The 25,878-nt window shown below is 34.8% G+C and overlaps 1 protein-coding gene across 2 annotated transcripts in view; it reads left to right on the top strand.

Annotated features, from left to right (window-relative positions):
* LOC110375195 (hemicentin-1) overlaps positions 1 to 25,878 on the top strand; it is a 152,133-nt gene that overhangs the window by 90,764 nt on the left and 35,491 nt on the right. For both annotated transcript variants that reach the window (XM_049840977.2, XM_064036728.1), the window contains exon 3: positions 23,288 to 23,450. In XM_049840977.2, the coding sequence (XP_049696934.1) occupies positions 23,288 to 23,450 (163 nt within the window). The remainder of the gene's footprint in view (positions 1 to 23,287; positions 23,451 to 25,878) is intronic.

Genomic DNA, 25,878 nt, shown 5'->3' with positions numbered 1-25,878 from the left:
GACCCAATCCTAACCCCGAACAACTACACGCCTTTTGGTCAAACATTTGGTCGAATGCATCAGAACATAATCAAACTGCTAGATGGATAGAAGACGATAAAAACAATTTAGGAACCGTAACAGATATGGAATTTACCGCAATTCCATTAGAGGTCTTCGCTAACGTCATCAATAAAGCACATAACTGGAAAAGTCCTGGTACTGATCACATCCACAACTATTACTATAAGAAATTAACTTCTCTACACCCCTCTATCTATAATCACATCAATGATTTCATAAAATATCCAGAAAATATCCCAGAATTTATCACGCAAGGCCTAACCTACATGCTCCCTAAAGACTCCGACTATACGAATCCAGCCAAATACAGGCCCATAACTTGTATACAAACTATTTACAAGTTAACTACCGGCTGTATCGCAGAAATCATATACAAACACACCGTACAGAACAATATCCTAGCAGAGGAGCAAAAAGGGTGCCGTAAATATAGCCAGGGGTGTAAAGAGCAATTAACAATAGACGCCATTGCCATGAAACACAATGTTAAATTAAAAAATGATATCTGCACCATGTATATAGATTATCAAAAAGCTTTTGACTCTGTTCCCCATAGCTGGCTATTATACATATTAAAACATTACAAAATTCATCCCGAAATAATTCATTTTTTGACACAGTCCATGAAACATTGGAATACTAAACTTAGAGTAGGAAAATCAATAGAAACAGATCCCATACCCATAAAGCGAGGAATTTATCAAGGAGACGCTTTAAGCCCTCTTTGGTTTTGCTTAGCTTTAAACCCTCTATCTAACCTTTTGAACTCTTCTGACAATGGCCTTATAATTAAAAATAACGAAACACAGGATAACTATCAGCTGACCCATTTAATGTTTATGGACGATATCAAACTCTATAGCAATACTATATCAGGACTTCACTCACTAGCAGATCTTACTCAAACTTTTTCTGATGATATAAACATGTTATTTGGTATTGACAAATGTAAAACATTTACTTTACGAAATGGAAAAGATGTTGATAGAAACCCATATGTATTAGACTCTGGCAAAACAATAGAACCCTTATCACAAAATGACACATACAAATACTTAGGCTTTGAACAATCACACCAAATTAATCAAAAACACACAAAAAACAAAATAATCACTAAATACAGACACAGACTGAACATGCTGGTAAAATCGCAACTGACGTCGCGTAATTTAATAAAAGCCATAAATTCGTTTGCTATTCCTCTACTTACCTACTCTTTCGGCATTATAAATTGGTCCAAATCTGATCTTACTAAACTACAGCGCTCTATAAACACTACCCTAACGACGAACAGAAAACACCACCCACGATCCTGTGTTCAAAGACTCACGTTACCGCGAGACGAAGGAGGCCGCGGTCTTATAGATATAGAAAATTTACACAACAAACAAATAACCAGCTTAAGAAAGTTTTTCATACAGAAAGCCCTTCAATCACCTCTTCACAAAATCATCACCCAAACAGATAAAAAAATTACTCCACTTAATTTACACAGCACTGACCCACAAACCAATGAACATATCACCAGCAAAGCAGACAAAATAGTAGCTTGGGAGCGTAAATCCCTTCACGGAAGACATCGCCTCGACTTGCAGCAACCTCATGTCGATATGAAAGCATCGAACGCGTGGCTGCAGCGAGGTGAGCTCTTCCCTGAGACGGAGGGATTTATGATCGCCATCCAGGATCAGGTCATTGACACAGCCAACTACCAAAAGTTTATTATACGCCGACCCAACTACAACGACTCCTGCAGACGATGTCATGGCGCGTCCGAGACCATCCAGCACATCACAGGAGCTTGTAGAGCCATAGCCCAAACTGACTACAAACACCGCCATGACCAAGTAGCTGCAATAATCCATCAATCACTAGCTATCCAAACAAAACTAATTACAGAAAAAGTACCCTACTACAAATACAAACCACAAACAGTATTAGAAAACGATAAATTCAAGTTGTACTGGGATAGGACTATAATCACCGATAAAACCATTTATAACAATAGACCAGACATACTTATGGTAGATAAACAAAATAAATTTGTGTACATAATAGACATAGCTATATGCAACACCCATAATCTCACTAGCACACACACCGAGAAAATAGCGAAGTACACAGATTTATCTATAGAGCTCAAAACGCAGTGGAATATCACACACACCAAAACTATCCCCATCGTACTATCCAGCACAGGAGTCATCCCAAAAACATTACACAACAGTCTTAATTCATTAAACATCAGTCCATCTACCTATCTTCTTCTCCAAAAGGCAGTTATCCTAAATACATGCAGATTAACACGTAAATTTTTAAATTCATAATTTTGTTCAACCCACTTACCTAAAAGCACTTGGCTTCGGCCCGTGCAATCTCAAGCCACACATAGATGTGAGATATTTTAATAATAACGAGAAATAATAATAATCATTTATTTCAATCCATAAAGATCATAATTTAAAATACAAAAGTCAATAATAGTAAAATTAAATTAAATTATTACTTATAAATTGCTACGTTGCAACTGTGACCACATTAAGCATGCAACAATGGTTAATGTAGTGACAGTCGAACCTCTCAGCCAACATCCTCAAGATGGTGTTGGAGCTGGCGCGCACTCTGCGTACTAGGGATGTGCACCGCTTTCGCATCGTCGCATAGAAGCAGTCAATGCGCGACTCGGCGAACATCCCCGACGCACTGCAGAACCGAGGCAGCCCCAACAGCATCCTGTAGGCATTGTTGAATTGGACGCGTAGGGCGCTGTACTGTTTTTGAGTATAGTTAGCCCACAGGGCGCTTGAGTAAGTCTTTAAGGAAAATATTAAGATTTAAAAGGCGCTATAGACTCAAGGAAATTTGACTTAATGAAATCAATTGCCAATTTGAACTCCAACAAAAGACTTAAACATGTTCTATACAACAAAACCTGCAAAGGAATGAGAAACTTTCTCGACCAAAGTTCAACGTACACGCGAACGAAGTCACGGGTGAAACTTGTAGTATTTTTTAGCTGGACAGACGGGTTCAAAAACTATTACGAAGTCACAAACTCACGGACAAAGTTTATTCGAACCCAAGTAGACGTAAACAGTTTGTGATTTATTTCCACCAATATTGAGGAAAAAGGTGAAGGCATAGTGTGGTACTAGAGTGAGATATTATGCGAATTTTTTTTAGCTAGTTTTTGAGAGTTTGCCTATCAAAGCAAAAGTACCGTAACATGTAATTAGTATCTGTCATAGAGTCATTGCTAATCTTATTTACTATTATCTAGTTGAAGAAGGTGTTACCTCGTGAATGTATCAAACTAGAAATGGCTAAGTTTGAAAGTGGCTCAACCATTCAAGTCCTCGTCTGTACATTATTGGCTAAATTGGCTGTAAGACGTTCATTTTTAAGTTATTGTTATATTAATTTTAAATAGCGCAATGGAAAAAATACATAAAAATAAATCGGGGGACTTTATATTGTTCTAAAAGCAACTTACTACCTCCAAATCTATTTATAGGAAAATATACCCAACCGCAGGTTGTCTGCTTGCCTTATTTACCTAAAAACCCAACAAGCAAGACCAACCCACTATTTCATGGAAAACCTACTGTACCAACAAAACAGTACAGAATCAAACCAGCTTGTTTACATACAAATCATGAGCCAGTAATTATATATCGCGCAATCAGAATACTGGAATATTGGCGTTTCTAGATAATATTGACATTTACAGATCAATGATAACTGTTAATGCAGACATTTGAGATTCCTGACACTAATTCTAGCTAAGCGTTTGATTTATGAGTTTCTGTTAAGTTGGTTTGTAAAATTTTTGAATGATAAGAAATATAATCTTTTTAAGGCGATTAACACACGGCACCGCGCACCGTCGCGGTAGGCGATGAAGCGGATCTCATGTCGTTTTGACCTGTATTAAATCCGTTGATGCCCAACACACGTACACCGCCTGACCGCGCGTTCGGGCGGTGCTCTTTTGTTCGACCGCCACGTTCGATCGCCACCGCCCTCCGTGGCGGTGCACGGTACCGTATGATAATCACCTAAAGTACACGCAATCTGCAAACTTTTAGTCGGCCGACAGTTTTTTTGAGTTTCATGAATCAGTATGGGAATGAATGGTAGTATGGACATAACAACGATCAGGTATTTGGTTGATATCAGACCGAATAAAAACTTTGATTGAATTCATTTTGAATTCACGATTTTCCTAAAAAAAAAAAAACTCTTTAGTCTACAGTTTGCGGTTAATCCTAGCGATAAAACAATACAAAGCACATAATTCTGTTTTAATTCGGCATCATAATTATGTATCCATATTCATAATTTCTTAGAAATACTAAAAAAAAATATAAAATGTGCTTTTACAGTGTATATTTTTATGTAGTAACGATATAAAGTCGAAAAGAGTTTTCATTTAATTTCTCGGAATTGTGTCTTACTTGACTTTTTGTACAAGGCAAGCCACGCCTATTTGAAACGTAATAACTATAGTTTTAGTCTGCATTTCAGTACCTGTTATTACTATTTCCATGAAAAGAAACATGTCAGTACTTAATTTTTATTTATTCGTTTAAGTTATTTTGACCTAAAAGACCGTCAGACAAAATGACAGGTATTTACAGTTAAAGTAATTGTGTTTGTTTGTAAAAGCCCTGAAGCCCCGAAACTACTGAACCGATTAAAAACAGTCTTGCACTATTGGATAGCTACACTCTTCCAAAGCAACATAGGCTATATTGTATCCCAGTACAGGCAGTAGTTCCCACGTGTCACGGGTGAAACCGCGGTAAAACGGCTAGTTGTATGTACATTACCAAACTTCCTATAGGTCATTCAATCTATTCCTAGACCGCCATCACACATTAATTGTGCTGTTAAATTACCAGCATAGCGATCGCATTCCGTTCTACGCATCGCGGAATAACGCTGTATTCACACAGAAGATCATTTGAACCTGTTTCCCGTGTGTATCGGCCGTAATGGCATAATTGGTACTGCATTGGTATGTTCAGATCGAAGGAAAATTGACTGGAAATGTTGTATTGATTATGATTTTCAACTTTTAATAGGTATTGGCTAGTTATTTTTGAGGTAAACGTTGCACAAATATTCATGACTTGACATGACTAACATGAGTCCTACATCTACTTTTATCTACCTATTAAAAAAAGTTTATCTATCACTTTTTCAAATAATAAGACTGTAACCAAAAAAGGGTTGCACAAAACACTGTGTGTTGTGAACTTAAATAAAGTTTTATTGTTAACGTTACGACCTCTAAAGTCCATCAAAAGCTAACAAACAGTATTTGAATAAACCTTCACCCTGTATTTAACATAAACACTTTATTAGCATCTCCTATTGATCGATGTAAAACAAAGCACAATAAGATTGTAAAATTATTCATGGCAAGCTTATAATTTAGCGAAACGTGTACCCAAGTGAGAGACTTCAGTAACAGTTCAAGATAAAGAGAAAATGCGACGTAAACCTAATTTCTGTTTAACATTTCTTTAATTTAAAATGAAGATCCAGCTAAATCCTCTAAGGAGAAGTAATAACAATTGTTGAATAAGCAATTTTATACTCTCGACGGAGCTTGCTACTCAATGTAAAGACGCACTAATTAACATTCTCGTAATATTAGATTAATAATATGGAACAATAATATTATCCGCGCATTTTCCTTTTAGGAAGCGAGAATCGCAAGCTTCATCGCGTTGTATTTCCGACTTTACTTTCATGAAAATAAAGTAAAAGTTCCAACGTCGCTTATCGCGGTCTCTGAAAGCTGCTTCTGGTGATAGCACGCCGTCACTAATCCCAATATATCTAAGGAAGCTACGACTTAAATTTATAGTCGTGTGAGACCGCAGCTTAAGCGCGGTGACAATTTGTTAGCAACATTATATAAATTTTAAAGCGAATGGATTTTGTACTGAAGCTGTATTTTGTTAGAATATCTCACAATACGGTGCTTATCTTTTAAAATGCGAAGTAGCAGCAAATCTTTGTTGGTAGCTTGAGTCAATAAATTGATTGATGACTGGCGAGCAGTCTCATCGGTTTTTAGGAGTTGGTGCGGAAAACACGGTTGTTTTCGCAAAACTCCAATCAATTTCACAATCTGGGTTGTCAATCATGAAGCCAAGCTTCGTTGTGTCAACCGTCAAATCCATTATTCAAAAGCAACATTCAACAAACGCTTAGCTTGTGGCCCTTTTAAAAGAGATAGCGGTTCCGATGAGAATCATTTGTTAATTCGACTTGTTATTGCTTTAAAGATGCTTTGTATTTATTTAATTGGGTCGTTTGATTGTCAATTGAAAGTCTTTACATTACTTTCAAAATAAGTCTTAAATACATTACAAGAGTTTACACAAAGGAGCACTTGCAATTAGATGCAAGCGATGGTTTAAGGGTAAGTTCATAGCAAATTTGTCTGTGTTTCAAAGAATTTGTAACGAGTATGGCTATGCAAGTCTAAAACTGCGTAGAATTAAGATCATTCATCGTAAGTTTTTCATAATGATATTCTGAATCTAAAATACACAATCGATGACACGATTTCACACATCTTCTCCCATAACACATAGCTAGTGACTCAGTCGCATTCGCAAGTCAAAGCGTTGATGCGAGACAGCGACACAACGGTTTCAATGACAAGCTTATACTTAGCGAGCGGAGCGTTGACACCGGAATCACTGCACCATTCCGTGCAGATGCATTCTAACTGCTGGTAGGATAGATTGAGTAGTATCTGATATGTTTCTTTAAACATTCATTTGATAGGTTGACATGACTAAAATGGACATCTAAAGGAAAGAATATCATTTATGAATAAATATATATCATCCAAAAACGAGGCATCAGTTGATTCCTTTTTCATCACCCTGTACAAAGTTTATTAAATAGAAGAATCTCTTACACTTAGACTTAACTACTAATTTCTAACTAAATCTTTACCAATTATAGAAAGCTTCAGTAAAGATTGAAAGCCTGGTTCACTAAGAAAAGATTTTTTATATTATAGATACATATTACGAGAATTTATCGTTACCAAGTTAAAGCATGTTTTAATGAGTCACAGACACAAACATACCACGACAAAATCAATCACATTAACGTACACACTCATACTTACACATCGTTCATACAGTACCATTCCCCTCCCGTCGAAATAAACAAAAGGCTCAATTATAACGTTCTATATCGATATTAATGCTAATTTCCTGAACCCGAATAAATTAAACAACGCTGTAACAGGTACTCATTGGCGTCGGATATCGATCTTCATTAGGTGAATAGAAGATGCTTTCGGTTCAAGTTTGTGCGCGGTTAATGGAGAACAAAATGACTAGCGGAGGTGCCATAACGCACAATCTCCTAAGAAATTACCTCGCCAAAATGCGGGTAAGCGGGATACGAGGACCAGTATTGTCTTCGCCCTAGTGCGGCTTCTTTGGAGTCTATAATTTTTGTGCTATAAAAAATCGTTAACAGATGTCTCAAAGAACCCGAACGCCTCAATAGTTCACTCATAACTGATCGTTTTGGTCCTGCCCACCGTACGCATTTGACCTAGAAGAAGACCCCTGACCTACCTGCATTATGGCATCTCTGCTTTTCTTACTCCGTGGATCGGTTCAATAGAGTGACGTCACGCACGACGTATGATTTGATTGTAATTGAAATGGAACGGGAGCTTAGTGAGTGCGTATTGAAATAGTTATGATTGGGTCGTGTATGTGGGCTAATATTAGTTTGGTAGACAAAAGAACTTTCTAGTTGCCTTGTTTAATATTTGCTGTTTTCCATACTATCATATTCATGTTATATTGACTATGTTTTGGATGTGTGGAAAAACAGAGTATGATTGCTCGACGTTTCATTTCCCAGTAAGATACACAAGATTTCTCAAAACTTTGGAATATCTTGCTGGCAGTGACTCGGTTTTATAAGATCAGTAATTTTTCTTTCTCTTTGTTGCTTTCTTTTTATATCTCTTTTCAAAGAAAACTATTTGCATAACAGTATTGTCTTTAATTTCGCAAACCCGATCAAAACTCCACACAGTTTTGTTATAACATTCTAAGAGCTCCACTATCACTTAAGTAGATACTGCTCTTTCTTAGAATAAAATAATATTACCGCATGTTACAACTTGGGAAGTTTGCTCAAGAAATTATACTTGCTTCAACATTGTATACTTTTAATTAGTCGTAAGAGAGTTCCTAGCGAAAAAGTTTCTTCTGTGAAGTTATCGTCTCACCTATTTCCGCCTCCAAGATAATTTCAGAGTTCCGGGTTGAAAAGGATTTTTGGTAAATTATTAAAGACTAGGTATAAGATATTTAAAATTCATTATTTAAGTTGAAGAAGTTTGGTGAACTAATTTTCTTATGGCTCACGAGATGCCTAGTAGATTCGACTTCGATTACACGTGCCACATAAATGATTATGATATTACTAGCTCCACCCGTGAAACTAGGAGACTATTTCTCGCACATGGATAAGACATAGCCTATTATGTTACTCTGATCAAGGAACCAATTTTCATCAAAACCCATTCAGCAGCTTTAGCATAAAACAGTCACAAACACACATCCTTACAAAACTTTCACGATTATAATTTTAATAGGATCATTTGATAAATTACCGAAACTATTTTTAGTCACAATTTAATTTGATGAATGACACTTGTAAAAATACTCGAAACCTTTCAAACTGGTAACTGGTAAAGTTAGAATAACTAGAAAAATAATGAAGGTCGGGTCGAGCCTCACTTGAATGGAGGGATTCCATTTACAATAAATTGAGGTTAAACCAATAATAAATTGGGGAAAGATATACGTATCATATATTTTGATTTATTAACATGGTAAAAATAATTATTATATTTTTGTGTAAATGTGTTTTGAGGTTTATATTTTTAATTTGTTTTAATTTACCCATAATTTGTCTGTTTTAATTTGTCTTATACATAAAGAAAATGCCTGAAAAAATTTCATGACACAGCTAATAATATGACGAAAGTACGGAGACAACCATACTAAGAAAAATTTTGAAAAGCATAATTCTTTAAAATCTCAAGTAAAACCGCAGGAAGTAGACACACAAAATATAAAATACCAAAGAAAGCAAAAGTAAAAATCCATTCATTCCAACCACGGTTACATAAAACATCATTTTTGTATTTTATTTAATTTTATAACTGAGCGTTGCGAGCACGTACGCGAGTATATGGTTTATCTAGATATTTTGTTGTGTGAGGTGTAGACCGTAGACACGTTATTACTATGAACTGAAACTATAAAAATCTTCTATATTTATACACATAGAAGTTAACAAATTACAGTTTTCGAATTCTGTTTGTATGAGCAATTACACTTAAATTCTTTTAACCAATATTTTTTTATTGGCAATTATTACTTTTCCCAACGAAAGAAATTCTAGTAGGTATTGTATTTTGCCCACAGTTTTGGTTATATTACCTGCCACAAAATTATACATTTTATCTATATAGCATGATTTTCATAGATACTATACTAAAACATAATCATGTTAAACGACCTACCAATACAAAATTAATTGAGAACGTGTTATTAGACCGTTCAAATTTATAATTTCAATAGCTGCACCCACAAAACGTGGTTTACAAAACAGTTTACTCTCTTAGTTACCGAATAGAGATCTCTTGCACAAATTGGGCACAGTTTACTCGATACGTGCTCTGTTCGGTACAACCGGGAACAAATTGCCGGTGAGATGAGCGAATCACCGCGTTTATACGAAAGTACGTGCGGCACGCGAAATTGAATTAAGTTTTTGTTTTTAATGTTCTTAATTTTTATTGCATGGTATTTTTTAATTATGTGGTCGGGGATTTTTCACATTGTGCGCTGGTAATTACTTGTTTTGTTTGTCTAGTGCAACTGTTTGTGGGAACAGTGATTTATCTGTGTCGTGGTCTACATGTTTATTGTCTAAAGTGCTTTATTTCTATTTCTGTGATGCAATGTGAAAGTTTTTGAGGTTTTCTTTATTCCGGCACCATTCAGAAGTATTTTAGACAATTTTATATTATTTTACACAATTTTGATTGTATTCTTTTGCGTGATTTAGAGTGCGGTTCGGAAACTGTTAGGTGGGGACTAATTCAAATGACATTGAGAGAGGTGTACTTTCCTTCCCATGACTTTACTGCACTTTTGTCATTTAAAAACTTGTTTTATTCATCATTGAGTTTGAAATAGGAAATAGTTAGTGGATATTATCAATATTAATGCACGTTAAATCCCATCTACATATCATACGCGTTAACTCGAATGTTTTCGTGGAAAGACGATTAGTTAACAATAATGTTCTATATTAATCGTAATTTCACACAAACTATTTTAATTGATTTATTAATGTCGTTGTAATATTAACACAGCAATGCTATACCATTATGCAATATCAAAATATGAAAATAATACCAATGATTTTGACAATTATTGGGTGGCATTAGAAAGATCATGTCAGTTTCCAGGATTTGTAATATGAATAAACATTACTGGTATTATTATACCAATTAACGTGAAATTATATTTTATGATAAAGTTAATCGCCTATCAGTCGATATTAACGTACATTAATTGTTAATTAATATCAATACTGAAAGGTAATAAATATTTTAGAGAGAGGGACGTTAATATAACCTATTTTACCGGACAAAGTTTGAAGATAAGCACTGTATACGGTATTCAGTACCTTAGGTACTTGGTCCAAGGGTGTGAGTTTAAAAAAAATCACGTAAACTGTCCACTTCTGATGGGTCTACACATCATGTGCCATACGGTTTCGAAAAACCGAAAATACACATAGGGCTGTCTGTGTTAACATTTTCGGGAGTCATTATTGGTAAGTTACAATACAAAATGACAAAGGCAGTTGCTGCATGTAAAACACTGGTACTCATTGCATCAGCTTAAGACTGGATATCAAGTCATAGAGAAAAGGCTAGGTAGATAGGTGGAGCAGAGAATTTTAAAAATAAATTACACCTGTGCAATACTCTATATAAATCTTTTTATCAACAAGAAAATATAAAATCCCCTTTCTCCTGAAACCCCGTAACACGTCAGGAACATTTAAGCCGTAGTTACATGGCACAACGCGTATACCGAACATTCATGAATATGTATACTCGTGCCCCATCAATGTACTGTTACATTTAACGAGAGCCCCTTTATTTTTAATTGCGTATCTTATCTTGTTTATATTATTACACTTTTGTACGCCTTTTGAGTACCTACATGTTATCTTAGGACGGAGATGGAATACTAAATAATGTTTGAGGAAATGTGTAGTCGTTGGTTTGGGGTGTATGAAAATAAGTGGAAGATTATGCTGTTTATTTTTAGCTCTTTTTAACATAATTTTACTTTCATTTATTTTACTTTCTTGTTACTGAAGTTATGTTACTTTGAGAACAGTTTATATACATAAATCAATAGGTTATCGGTACCTTCATCAAATAACCATTTACGATGATTACAAAAAAAGTAAAATTGTAGCGGTGACCTTGATATAGATTCTAAATGATTACCAACTAAAAAGTATGCAAGTTTGTAGGTATTATTGTACGACTGTGTAACTAACAAGAACTATTTGTACCAAAAAATATTGTTTGACTGTATGTATCCCTTATACTGAAATAGAAAGCATTTTACCAAAGTCCAGTTTAGTATCTTTCTAAAAATACCGCATCAAATAAATCCGCAATCAATTCCGGCCGATCCAAACTAAACCTCAGTTACTGAAATCGCAACAGAATAAAATCTGAGCGTTCCCATTGGTCGACGCAACGCGTACCGTGTTGCGCCGTGTCACTACTTGCGCCACGTTTAAAATGAAAACCGACACAGCTGCGAACAGTTGGAAATTGGCTAGATAGGATGACCGAGCAAAAAATCCGCAAGCAATTCCCGTCCCTAAGGAGTAGAGGAAAGTTAATAGATTTCATTAATTAACCCGTTCAGTGGACCGAGTGATTGCACTACCTACTCTCCCAAGATAAAAAGTGTCAATTCGTTGTCGCACGGATTTTGGGCACCTTTTTACGTATGTGAATTAGCTGGACCGCTGAGTTTAAAATTGTTTGCCGATAAAAGAGAGTTTTATTTTGAAACCGTCCTCTCCCTAATTCGAAATTTCGCACGGAAAAGCTTTTGGTACGGGTTTTATGCGAAATAAGAGAAATGTCCGGAGAATTTAATGGGTTAAAAAAGGAATAGACATACTAATAGTCTTAGGTGTGATAGAAATTATATTTAGGTATCATTATTTAACAATTTACAAAGTGCTCTCTGAAAATAGACACTAATTCCCCAGTTTATATGGTAATGATGAATGATAGACATTTCATTGAAGACATGGAATTGTCGTATTATTGCTTTCTAAATCAACTGCTACACTTAAATCTTGTATTGTTAGAGGACACAAATACGCTTGCACATCTATTGCTTCCGCTAAAGAAGTTAAGTATCAAGAATACGAACAACGAAACACCGCATCATGAATACCAATTCTCAGCAGTACCATCCAACTTCAACCCTCAGCCAGTTTCCACCACGAATTTTAACCCCCACTGGCCATGTCACGGACCTATTGAAGGGGTTAAAATATACGCGGCTATACAGGGGGAGTAAAATGTTCTAGTGGATTTTTCTCTTTTGCACACGGGCTTAGCTCGGTGAATGGTTTACGTTAAATATTGCCTTTTACCTTTTCAAAGAGGGAATTCACTTCACTTTGAAATGTAATTGAACAGGCTACTTGCTGTATTGGAATGTCCAGTATCTTGAAACTGGACTTTTTGTTGATTTGTTGTATTGTGTAATGGTTCATTGTAAATGATTATGTATTTACTACTTTATTGATCTAGATAGTTGCTATTCATAAAAGCTCTGAAATGCTTATGTAGGTGTACCTTACATAAACAGGATTAGACAAAATATGTCCAAATGAAAACCAGCGTCTGGCAGTTGCTGTCTTGCGTAATGCTTAACTGAACCTATTTAGCACAACCATCAGTTGTTTTTGTACTGTTATTGCCCTAGTGTTAGGTATATTGGAATATTTTTCTTGCAGGTTTAAGACAAAAAATCTTTGTTTTTCGAACGGACAGTCGTCTCAATACAACTTTTATTTACAGAAACAGAACAGAATAACGCAGAAATCTGAATCCACTTCACAATAGTAATCTACTAAGTAACATCCCCACCAAGGCAACAAGAAATAATCTCACTTTTAATAACTAACAAATTATAGGAACTCAAAACACACAATGGGAAGCCTGTTGTCTTACTTGCAGCACGTTTCTAAGATTCATCGTGTAATAAAAAATGTAGTCGCGTCTTTGTCTGAAAGTCTGCGTTTAACGTCCCCCTAGCGTCCGATTTCTCCGTGCTCGAATGACTTACCCAGGACTTGTCTCGTCATTTTTAATGAGAAGTTCTTATGCGTTTTTTTTTTTGCTCGAGTATCAGGACATGGGTTTTGTACGTTGTTTCTTTAGGAGGGTCTTAGTGTGAGGTTTTTTTATGTATTTTTTGGTAACTGTTTTGTTTTTGACACATGTTGCATGCACAGGTAGATAGTTACATTGGTTCAATGACCCTAACTGTACCGATCGTTCGAAATATTCGATTTTTGTATTAAGTAAATGATACCGGGGATCTTGCAAGAAACAATAGCAACATCTTGAATGGTAGCTTCAAAAGCTTATGCACACTGCAAACTTTTAATTGGCTGATTATTAAATCGGACTCATAAATCAGTATGGAGATGAATGGTAGTGCGCACATTGCAACGATCATGTATTCTGCCCTTATCAGATCGACTAATAAGTTTGATTAGGTTTAGGATTATTTTCAAAATATACTGTAGGTAAGTCAACCATAAGAGGGAATACTAAGAGAATAAAGAATATCAGATAAAGTATCAGCCCAAAGAGAAGAACCTAGATCTATAAATAGGTTATAATTCTCATACGTTCCGAGTAAAACATGTTGATGTTTTGTAACTGTTGTTCATTTTATAATTTGCTATCTGTTTGGTAATTAAAGCCGGAGCTAATTACGGCTTGTAATGTAGATATAATTTAAACGTATTGTTATGTTGTATATTATTACTACCTATGTTAATAATTTATTAACAGTTTAAATTAACTTGTATTATATACTATTTTTGACCTGGAAATGTGAGAACTGATGAAAGGTACAAGCTTCCGCCAGCGGTTTGACCCGCATCTTGTGGAAACTATTTGGTGTGTTCGGATACAAAATAGATACATTAGCGATAAGTCCGCCAAATAACACTGAAAGAATTTATAAAATGCGTTCAGTAGTTCTTGAGATCAGAGTTCAAACAAATTTCATCTTCATAATTCTCAATCCATCCAAAGGTTGTCTGTGAGAGATCGCTTTTAGCAATAAGATTGCCACCCATTGTGTCACCGACTTCAAATTTTTTGTTTTGTTTTTGTTGATTTTTAATTGGTGTGCATAATAAAGAATATATCTACCTCTCAGAAATAAACAGACTTTTCAGCTTCATAATAATTGGTATAGATAAAAGTTCTTTGTATAATAATTAACAAATATTTTTAACCACACCTAAATCTATCTACAAAATCGGGGTTAAAGCCCAGATTCTGGTAACAATTTGAGATATGCATCAAGTGTGGTTTCCGCTTGTCAAAGCATTTCATATTCGTGATTGGCAGTTCAATAGCTTGTCAGGCGTCGAATAGCATCGCCTCGTTATAGATATATTATATTGTATCACTGGTTTATAGTTAGTGATGATTTATTTAATAATCGTCACGTTTTCTGCACTTATTGGACAGAAAATGTTACTACAACTTTCCTGTCCCATGAGTAGTATGTGATACATATCAATTGTTTAACTATTGTCTGTTATGATAAATCTTGCCACCGAGGCAGTATTAATAAGGGTTGTGGTGAAGATGCAATAATGCAAGATCATTTAACTAGACATAAAACTACAATATCTGCAAAATATCAAACTTTTAAAATGCTTTTCTGGTTTTCCATTACTAAAACGTAGGTAAGACTTCAATTATGTGAACACCAAACTGAAACCTGACCCACAAAAAAATAAAACATTTACATCCAAAAACCTACAAAAAAAAACAAAATTCAAACACCGCTAAAGACGTGGAGAGCCATCGATTTCTCTCAGACAACCAGCACTTGAAACTTCTCTCCACATTACGAACGTCAAAGTCACAATTCCGATGTTACGTGTTCTTCGCAAATTTTCCCTTCGAATTTACCCCGTCACGTATCACAAGGCAATACTTAGGTACCTACCTACTTGTGAAAAAGGCAGAATTCTTCATGTGCCAATGTGGGACGTCAAAAAATCGAATTTGTGTGAAATAAAACTGGTTAGATTAATAAGTTTTTTTTTTTTATATATAGGCTTACTTTGTTTTTTTTTTTTGCGTTTGGTGTGTGGGTGTATCGCTCGGGGACATACAAATACAATTTATTTTTAGATTTATCGAAAATATCCGCAAAAGTTTTTTGCTATGACGTGATATTGCTATGACTTTTTTTCTTAATGCTTTTATTAAGCTGGTTTTATAGAATATATGTAATTCTAAGCTTGATTTAAGCTATAGTAAAAGACGAAGCTTATGTTATTGAAGCACATAATACGTGTCTAAATAATAATGAAAAAAAAGCATACTTAAAACATATTCCAGCGATTCATTGGCTAATGCTTCGCCATTTTATTTTGAATCGCAAATGGCGGGCTTAATCGTTTTTAAGTGATATAGAACGTTATAAGCCCACTCCCAATATTAACTCACTAAGTTGAAATACATTACTGCTTTATGAATAAATATGGCCCCTAGCTTTTAACGGTCATAAAATTCAAATTTCGAAGTTCATTCACTATGGCGTCCATTTTGTAGGTAGTGCTCGGCGATAGTGGAAAAAAGTAATATTTTTTCAGCTTTTTCATGATATCAGGATATTATGCGTTTTTTACTGAACCAGGTGGTTACTGTGAATTGAGGTATAAATAAATAATGGAATAGGCAAACTAAACTAAGAGCCATTGACGCCAGGTGTAATGTAAAAAGTGCTTTTGCATTCAACATACTGAAATTTTAAACTCCATCACAATTTTTTCATAAAACCCCATCGTTTTAGGACCACATAAAAAAAACTTAAAAAAAATAAAATAAAATAAAATCTATATTTTTTTGCCCTCAATAATGTCAAAACACAGTCTGACAATCTGTCAATAACAGCCGAAAAAACGTCGAAAGAGAACTGAAATAAAATATGTACAAACATCTAAAAATCAACATTGACATGGCTGAATAAAATGTGAAATCGGACTAAATTTCTCGCAAAAGATAGACTAGATCCCACTAATATTAAAGAGCCGAAAGTTTTTGACTGTCTGCGTATGTTTGTTACTCACTTCCTTACATTCAAACGGCTGCACCAATTTAGATTAAATTTATCAGTAATGTAGCTTATAAATCATAGTTTTTTTTTTATCCAGGTGCGGGAAGTAGTTCCCTCAGTGAAACCACGGGCGGTAGTGCTGCATAAAACCATGTATTCACGGCATTATTCCGCCAGAGATAATCCGTGCGGCGTCACGGCTAACGAGGCGATTAGCGCCGGAATTCGGTACGCACCGGAATATCGGATCCGGATTTCACTTTGTGCTTACGTAGGTTCATAACTTGGACGCGTTTTTCCAATAACGTTTTTTTATGTTAGAAATAAATGTGACAGAATAAATTTTGTTACGTACCTTAGCTTATAGCTGGAGCGGTGCTCCCAGTTTTTAGGATGAGCGCAGGTTCGGACCGAATCTTGGTAGGCAGTTGTGTTTGACAAAGTTGCTTTATTAAAAACGAAGCAGTGCTGTTTTCTGATGACAATTTTATTGTAAAACAAAAGTCCTATTTTTATAAGCAAAAATATCACTACAATTTAAATAGACTTCCAATTTTAACTTTTTAAAATACGGCGTAGGTATTACGCCCACTACCGGAAGAAACAGAAGCCACTTTTAATAAAACTCAAGAGAAAACAAAAACCAACACAAATAACATGACAACTTCAAAACCAGACCCCTCAAAACAGACAAAATGAAGTGACAAGAAATCACTAGAGTCCCAAGCAAGAGATTCAAACAAGGAAATGTAATTACAAATGACAAAAGTACGTACATTTAGTCCATTTTACAGAACAATTGGTCGAGTTAATGTCAGTCGGTGGCGTATGATTCTCTTCGTAACATGTGACCGGGAATAGGGTCGACCCCCTACGGTATTACTCAATGGGGTACTCGGTTTAAATAGAACATGCTATAGTGCTTGAACGAGTTCCATACGTAGTGTTTGCATTGAAAGGTGTTGAAATTAGGTTTGTTGTGAAGTGTAGGTGTGGTGATTAAATTAGTTTTGATACGATAATGCTGTTGTAGGCGTGATCTTTGAATATTAAAAAGAAGTTAATTGTTTTCTTTTTATCATCTTCAAAAGCTGTCAGGTGTAAATCACGTTTCAAATGTTTCTTAAAGAAACTATTATACTATACTTCAATTTATTATACGGATAAAAAATTGCCTGTCATTGTCTTTAAGTCCCTTTGATCTCCATTATATACATACATATATACTAGATTTCATATTACCGTGACAATAACAAAAAAAAAACATATTATTCGTGCTACAACCAACAGTTCTTTTAATATTGGCAAACCTCATGAAAACTTAATCACGCATCTACCAGACGAAATATCACATACATAATTTCTTACATAAAGATGTCTACCACAAAATAACATCTCGAAGTAAATAAGCCTCGTATTCGAAGTTACTTGAGGCGAATGACAAATTGTTCGCTAGAACATTCATCAAAATCCACTTAGGCTAAATAGAGGTAGACTGTTGCTGGAACGAGATAAAATCATGATACGATTATAATCTTGCTTAGTTTCTCAAGATGTTTAAAGGTCAACGACTTTCTCGTTTTCCTGTGAAATTGTTGGGTATCTTGTTTTTAGAAGGATAGAAGATGAGTAGCAGTAATATACATAGTTTTTGTTTCGTAACGTTTTTATGAAAAGCAGTTGTTTTTTGTGAACAATTTTCTCTATGAAAAATGTAATGTGAAAAACAGATTTTTTAATAACATGTTTCTTTTGAGACTACGTTTGGGCTATAATGTTGTCTATTTATTCGTTGGGTTCATTATTGCCGGAACGTGTTTTTAAGCATTGCCAAAAAATTAAAGTGTATGAAACGAAACGATCCAACCGTGCGATACCGTTTCTGGCCAGTACCAACTATACAGTATACCTTTTCGTTGATATCGATTTTTTTACTGTTTTACTTTATTGTATTTACTCACCCTTCAGTTCGATGAAAATGTACGGAAATCCCATTTTCCTTCTCAGTTACACCGATACGAATAGTTCTCGTTCATAGTTTATACTTAAGTACCAAGGTACAATGTTATACGCCAGAATCACGCGATGCAGATTTGTTACTAATGTGAACCTAAATAATCCAGAAACCCAACACTATTCGAAATATAACACTATTTTGTTAGTCTGAATAGTAGTATAGTAGTTGTAATTAGTGGGTTACAGGAACAGGCGTTGTGGGTTCGATAACGCGTTAAAAAGAAACTAGGTCTATGGTATTACCGTGTCTTCTTCTTACATACTCCTCTATTTGATGTTACCTTACAAGTAGGTAACACTGTTTCCAGACATATTGTCTAAGCCAGAAGACTGCCACACATTGGTTTCTTTCTGTATATTTTTTTTAGTTTCTATACCTACCTACATCATGTTCTTTAAATGTATTTTCTTTCTTTCTTTCCATCCTCAATATCAATAAACCAACAAAATTTATACATGTTCCTACCGTTTTACAAGACAGATAAATATCAGGAGTTTATCGACGAAAACAGACGTTTATAGACAGAAACTCCATTAAGACTATTAATAGGTTTGTCGGCTTTTATGTAGGTGTATGTATGGTAACCGTACTTTCCTCTGAAGGTGTTTCGGGTGGAAACTACAACGTTTTGACGCCAGCGAAGCCGCTAATGTAATTGGTGTTATTTATTACAGTTTGGTTCATCAAATCGGGGCTGTTCAGTGTAATGGAACGTTGTTTTCGAGACGTAGCAGATGTAGAATTTGTGAAATGTTTGTTAGTAGTTTTTTGGGGTAAACGAATTTAATTACCGTTGGATTTTGAAAAATGAGTAGTGTTAAAAGTGCCCTAAGACTGCAGCTACCTCTATATCAAAATGTGTGTTTCAAGATTCAGGTACCTCTATATCAAAATCAGTAAAATCACATAGGTAATCGTTATCTTACATCAAACAAAGAAATATATGGCCATATAATTATGATATTTTGATACTTATAGGTAAAGGAATTTAACTAGTTGAAATTGATTGGGATTAATTAAATGTTGTCACAGAATCAAATATCAGTGCTATTGTATTACATGACTATTCAAGCAGTAATAATATGTATAATTATGTTAGTTGTAGATGTGTAGACCTACCTCTATGTATATAATTTAAGGCTAATATGCATAGCGGACCCGTGACAATTTTGTTACGACGGAATACTGTCATTGTTTAAGAGCGTGTACGTCAACCGCGCGCCATTTGGCCTAAAATGGTACTTTTCAAACCACTGTTTCTCAGTAACTACTTATCCTATAACTATGTTATTTTTTAATAACGCAAGGTAATTTCACTGTCTATATAGTTAATTGAACATAAATTTCAATTTGTGTAGTTTAAATACTTAAAACCCCTATAACGTAACAGATGTTTTATAAAATTCCCGTTCAGCGTCTATTTCGAAGCTTAAATTCATGTGAAAACAGTGGCAAATCTAATCATATTTATTTTTTTACTCATAGACGAAATCCCCATGCCTATAGTTAGTTGAAAACATTTTTTGATTTAGGTCTCTATCTTTCAGAAAAAAATATTTTAACAATGTGAAAAATTGTGAATTTCAAATGCTTTTTTTACCTATCTATCTTACTTAATTTAATATAACAATTATTTACTATAGTAATATAACTCTTTCTTTAAAACATAAACTTTATATTATAATTTAATCTCTCGTTTTTATTTTTTATAAATTATTTAAAACTACTATAAAACGCTGCACGCGAGTCAACTCAAACCAGACCGCCGCAAGGCTTCACAGAGAGGACGTGTCGCTCCGTCACATCGCGTAGGGTGAATAACCTCTGCCGTGGATACCGAGAATAGAGTACATTTCAAGCGCGACCAACAAATCTTGATACATTACTATTTTATTTAAAGCTCAATTTTGAAGCATATTTTTTTTTATCGATTGAGTTGAAATTTTGTTTGAATGTTCAGTTTTAATGACAATGTATGATTCTATATCCAATATTGCGGTATACCCAAGATGGAGAAAAAAATGTTTTTAATGCATTCCTACGATATGGGTATCAAATGAAAGGGCTTGCTATGAATAACTCGAAAAAAATGTGTCGCGAGTCTAAATCCAATATGGCGGACTCCTTAGGCTAGAAATCACTTATTGCAGATGTCTGTTACCAATCGAGCTATATTTTTATTTTTTATTTTGGATGTACCCAAATTTTTACTTTTGATCTCGAATAACTTTTGAAGCATATAGGATAGATAACTTAAAACTTTATTTGCAATGGTAAACCCAAGCTCTTCACCAATATTTGGCTTTCCGGCAATTGTTGTTATTTGACCACAATTTTTCGGTCTGGATGGACTGGACCATTCATATAAACAATCAATTTTTCAAATCGGTCCAGGCGTCTTTGAGAAATCGAGAACAATCAAATTGAGAACAATCACAAAACAATCTAATTGAAACCTCCTCCTTTCTTTTTTTGAAATCGGTTAAAATACAGAAACTGTTAACATTGTCATTAATCATCAGTCGACTATTTAGTACTGTTGAAAATTGTATGTAATATACAGAAAGTCCTCAAAACCAAGGTTTTCATAGGTGCCCGATTTTTTTGCAAAAGAGTGTAAGTATTAACGACTTATTTTCATGCTTTTATATTTTAGACATCCATAGACTTACACTATTTTCCCGCTATTAACTATTTACTTAATAATATATTTTTTGTTCTACCAATTTCACTCGAAAGGATCAAAATGGTTTGTGTGACTATACGTGAAGTATGATAGGCACGCACACAGCCGCGACGCTAGTCTGCGCGGTTTTTTGCGTTGAATTACCTAAAGTTGACATCGCGCGCCGAGCGTACACGCTCTTAAGCCTAAATGTAGATTTTCTTGTAACAAAATATCCAGGCATGCAAATGTTTGTACAGAGCAGTAATACAGTGTCATAAAATAAGGCAACTCAATGAAACCCACAAAAGGCCTCCATCCTCCACAACTTCACGTCAGCAGAATATTTATAAAGCATTACGGTTATGATCACATTAATATTTAACAAGCAAATAACTTCAGAGACTCGTCAGCGTTAAGAAAAATCCTTTGATATATTGCATCGTTAGTCGCGCCATCTCTTCTGGGGACGAGGATTGTTAATCGGGCCATTTGTCACGATCGCGCTTGCTATTCACTGAGAACGAACAATTCGAATTTCGCGAACGATTTCTAAAGGAAATCGAGTCGCGAAATTCTTACTGGCTGATCATGGTTCGCGTTTGTTAAGTCAGGATGCCATATTTCCATTTTTTTTTCACGCAACCCTTTCGAATTTGGAATTAAATCACGTCTTATGTTATTAACGGCTTTTGTTTTAAAATGAGAACCTTCCAGGAATTATTATTATACTGCTTTTGCCTTTTTTACATTTTTTTACATCGGTCTTGCTCAAAAGCTGTCAACGTTTTAACATTTTGTTCTGTGTGAAGAGCAGTTTCTATACTGAAAGAGCTAAAAATAGACAAAACTCAGCGGCTGTCCACAATCTGCTTGCAAAGGATCGTGAGATATTTTGGCCATATTGCTCGCAGAGATGCCGATAATTTAGAGCGCCTGATAGTGACCGGGAAAGTAGAAGGAAGGAGACCGAGAGGCCGAAGTCCCATACGGTGGTCTGACCAAATAACTAAAGAGCTGGAGATGCCTATGAATGTTGCAATGCATCAAGCAACAGAACGCAATAAATGGCGACATCTAGTGGACAAGATCAGAAGGAGTCACGATCCTCAGCAGTGAGGGAAACGACTAAGAAGAGAGAAGAGCAGTTTCATAAAAGGTTTCATAAATCTATGTGACAAATTGTGACATCATGCATGTATCGATTATATGCCTAACTATCCGTTTAGTAAACCAAGGATTTCAAATTGTACTACCCATTTACCTAGTATTCCGGCGAGCTACGACTAAAATTATACTACCTGACTCACTAATTGTACACCATTCCAAAATAGTACAAACGGAATTACAGTCCTTCATACTTATTATAACCCAACGACATTTTCTCTCGACACAAAATAACAACAGAATTTTTCTATTAGTGAAAAAACTTTATCGGATTTATACATCGGATTTTGTTCGTTTCTTTTTCGACAGAAAAATAATAGAGTTATTAAGTAGGCCGACGTAAACCTGTGGTGTGCTTGCCAAGTTTCGATCGGCTCGCTATGGAGGTATTACTATTCGAGCTGCGTGCCTGCCGGTACATTTTATATCTTAATACTTACTGCATTGTCTACTTGACGTTTTGCTTTATTTTTTCGCTGTGTACTCGATGTAATGTATTTCTTTTGGTTTTACGTGCAGTGGTATTGGCGTTTAATTTAGAAGTTATTGTAGCTCAAAGTATTTCTCGAAGTTATTAGTACCTATGTCCCATTATGGTAATTGTGTAGCAATATTGACAGCAGTGTCATTCAATTCTAATATTAACAACATTTCCTGAAGAATTAAATATAGTACCAACATTTATTAAAGCAAGCTCCTATAACATCGTGAAAAAGTAACAAATGCAAAATAGCACCACTCATCTCTGCAAGTTTTTCTACCTCTACAAACTGAGTCAATAATTTTTCACCAACGATACCCAAATTCTAGCACTCCAATCCCACCCAAGTACTTTCACTAACACTAAACAATTGTCAACAGGTCTCCGGCCGACACCGAGTGTCATAGCGGACTCCCTAGACATAGTGAAAGTGTCAGCGGTGTCAGGCGGCGACGCGACACTGCCTTGCGACACTCGCTCTACACAGGCGTCTGATGTGCTGTTACTCGTCGTTTGGTATAAGAATGATGTACCTTTGTATAGGTAAGTAGAGGTTTTGTTTTATATATCAATGTAGTAAATAAATCTCGTCCACGACCTATTTCGGCCACGGCGGCTGTTCTCATTTAAGGTGATCAGCCAGCTGCCCAGGACATAATTATAGTGCACGAGCATTTGCGCTGGTACAGGTGCACTCACTATTCCTTCACTCTCATAACCCGATGGGATGGCTATCCGACACGACGAGTAGACAGTAATTTTTCAATTTAAAAATACTAGTAGTTTACGCGTGATTTCTGATGACTTAATGCATCATGTCTCTACCTCAAGATTTAACTGAACCATAATATTTATCAGGCAAAATTGCATAAAGCTTTAATATCCAATTCTTTCGACTCCTTTAAGTATACCTGAATATTTCACTAACATCTATTCGAAATCGAGCCACAGGGTTCATCAACATTGTTGATAACTTACAAAAACATTAGTACAGAAGCCATTTTACTTCAAAGATACATATTATATTTTTCATATTCTTTTTTTTACTGTAATATGAAAAGCACAAAGATGCTCAGATCACCTCGGCGACCGGTCGCAGGAAAATAAATAAGTTCGCAATTGGATCGGGGGATAGCTGCAGAAATATCGTCCAAATGAATAACATGTGATTCACGAGGATAACAGTCTGATAACTTATATCGTGAGATTACCGTGAAATTGTTCAACTTTATCTTTTGTGTATTTTTCTAAAACCTTATTTTTCTAGCTAACATAAAAAGTTATGATCAGGACAAGATTGTTTTTGAAATCGATTTCCAAATTCGATATTTTTTAATATTTGATCTACCTTGTACGATTCAGCCAGGATCAATTTTAAATAGTCGCATAAAAAATATTTGTGAATGAAACTTTTCCCTTTGTGACGATGTGTTTTATATTTTTAAATTTTCAAGCATACTTATATATTTTTAATTGCACAAACAGAAGTCTAAAAATTTCTTCTTTGAGTGATTCAGCAATCCCAATTATAATTTGAAGCGCGGTAATTAATTACCGGCCCGGCTTACTTTCATATTAAAAAAGCAACGAAAATTACTCCACTGTTATTATACGCGAATAGTAAAACATAATTTTCGTAGAAAACGATTTGTATTATTATTTTAATTCAAACCTTGTAATACTTAACTGAAATGAGAATAGAAATAATTCCACCTGGTATTTTCATTTTGACATAAAGTCGTAACTGAATCCTCATTTATGGAACAATGAACTCTAATATTAAGTTATAGAGTTGATATTGGTTGGTCAATTAACGCGCTTTGGATTAGGAGGGTTATCCAGCAAAATAGAACAATTGTATTTGAAACGATCTTTAAGTTTTCAGTCGGTTCTTATTAAAACCTCAGTGTTTTGTTTGTTTTGTTGGAAAAATGTAAATTGCCTTCTGTATTGGGGCACGTAGAACGAGTTGGCATTTGTTTTTTTCTTTTTCCCTGTAATAAGGCTAGGTCGCGTGCTTCAGACCAACGACCTAGGTTGCCTCTACTATGTAGGTACGTTCATTATCTTCTGACTGACGGCTACCGAAATCAACTTTTCATAGTACTCGCGTCTGAAGAGAGTTTTTGGAAAATAAGGTTAATGTTGGCCTAGCTTTTGGCAAAATATTTCGTAAAGTTTTGTGAGTTTGTGTGCACGAGATATTTTTTTCCTTTCCAAATACTTTCCTAGTTTTTATCTATCTTTCACGATGTGTTAATTCCGACTACATATTGTGTTTGAGTTTCATGAAAATTGATTCAGTATGTACTTGAAACATGTATCCATTGCACATAGACAATACATTACATCTGTGTTTGTGCCCTTTATTAATTCATTTACCAATATGAATAATAATTTAATTAAATAAGCTTAAGATTCATTGTGAAGCTTAACTCCCAACGTACTAAAGAAACAAAAACTACAAACCGTTTTAATGATCATTAAAATTATTAATCTAATTAGTTACCCTTTATTTTAGCTTTTCGCAGACTAGAACGCTATTAAATATTACAAGTTTTAAGTATGTTTACTTTGTCCATTCGTTTAGTATTTTAATTAGGGTTCAAAATTTAATTTAAAGATAACATTATTTATATAGTGAGAACAATCGTTTATCAAAGGTTTAATTTTCATTGTAATGTAGCCAGTCACATTAATTTAAAGAATTTTAATACAATAAGGTACGAATTAAAATAATATACATAGGTTAGACTTTCTAAGTTACTTGTTAGTACGAATATTAGGTAATTGAAAATATTGTATGAAATTATTAAAACATCACAAATCAGTCCACCTATATATCTATACCTAAAAAAAAAACATTTTTTGTTATGTGAGTATACAGTATACAAAAAATACTCTGCTGCTTTGTAAAATAGGCTACAAGTGACTTCATGCTAGTTAAAATGTACGAATCAAACTACTGCGC

Source organism: Helicoverpa armigera, chromosome 10 (assembly GCF_030705265.1).
Source record: "Helicoverpa armigera isolate CAAS_96S chromosome 10, ASM3070526v1, whole genome shotgun sequence".
Lineage (NCBI taxonomy): Eukaryota > Metazoa > Arthropoda > Insecta > Lepidoptera > Noctuidae > Helicoverpa > Helicoverpa armigera.
Note: the sequence above shows the minus strand (reverse complement) of the source record. Positions and strands in the feature narration are given on the sequence as shown.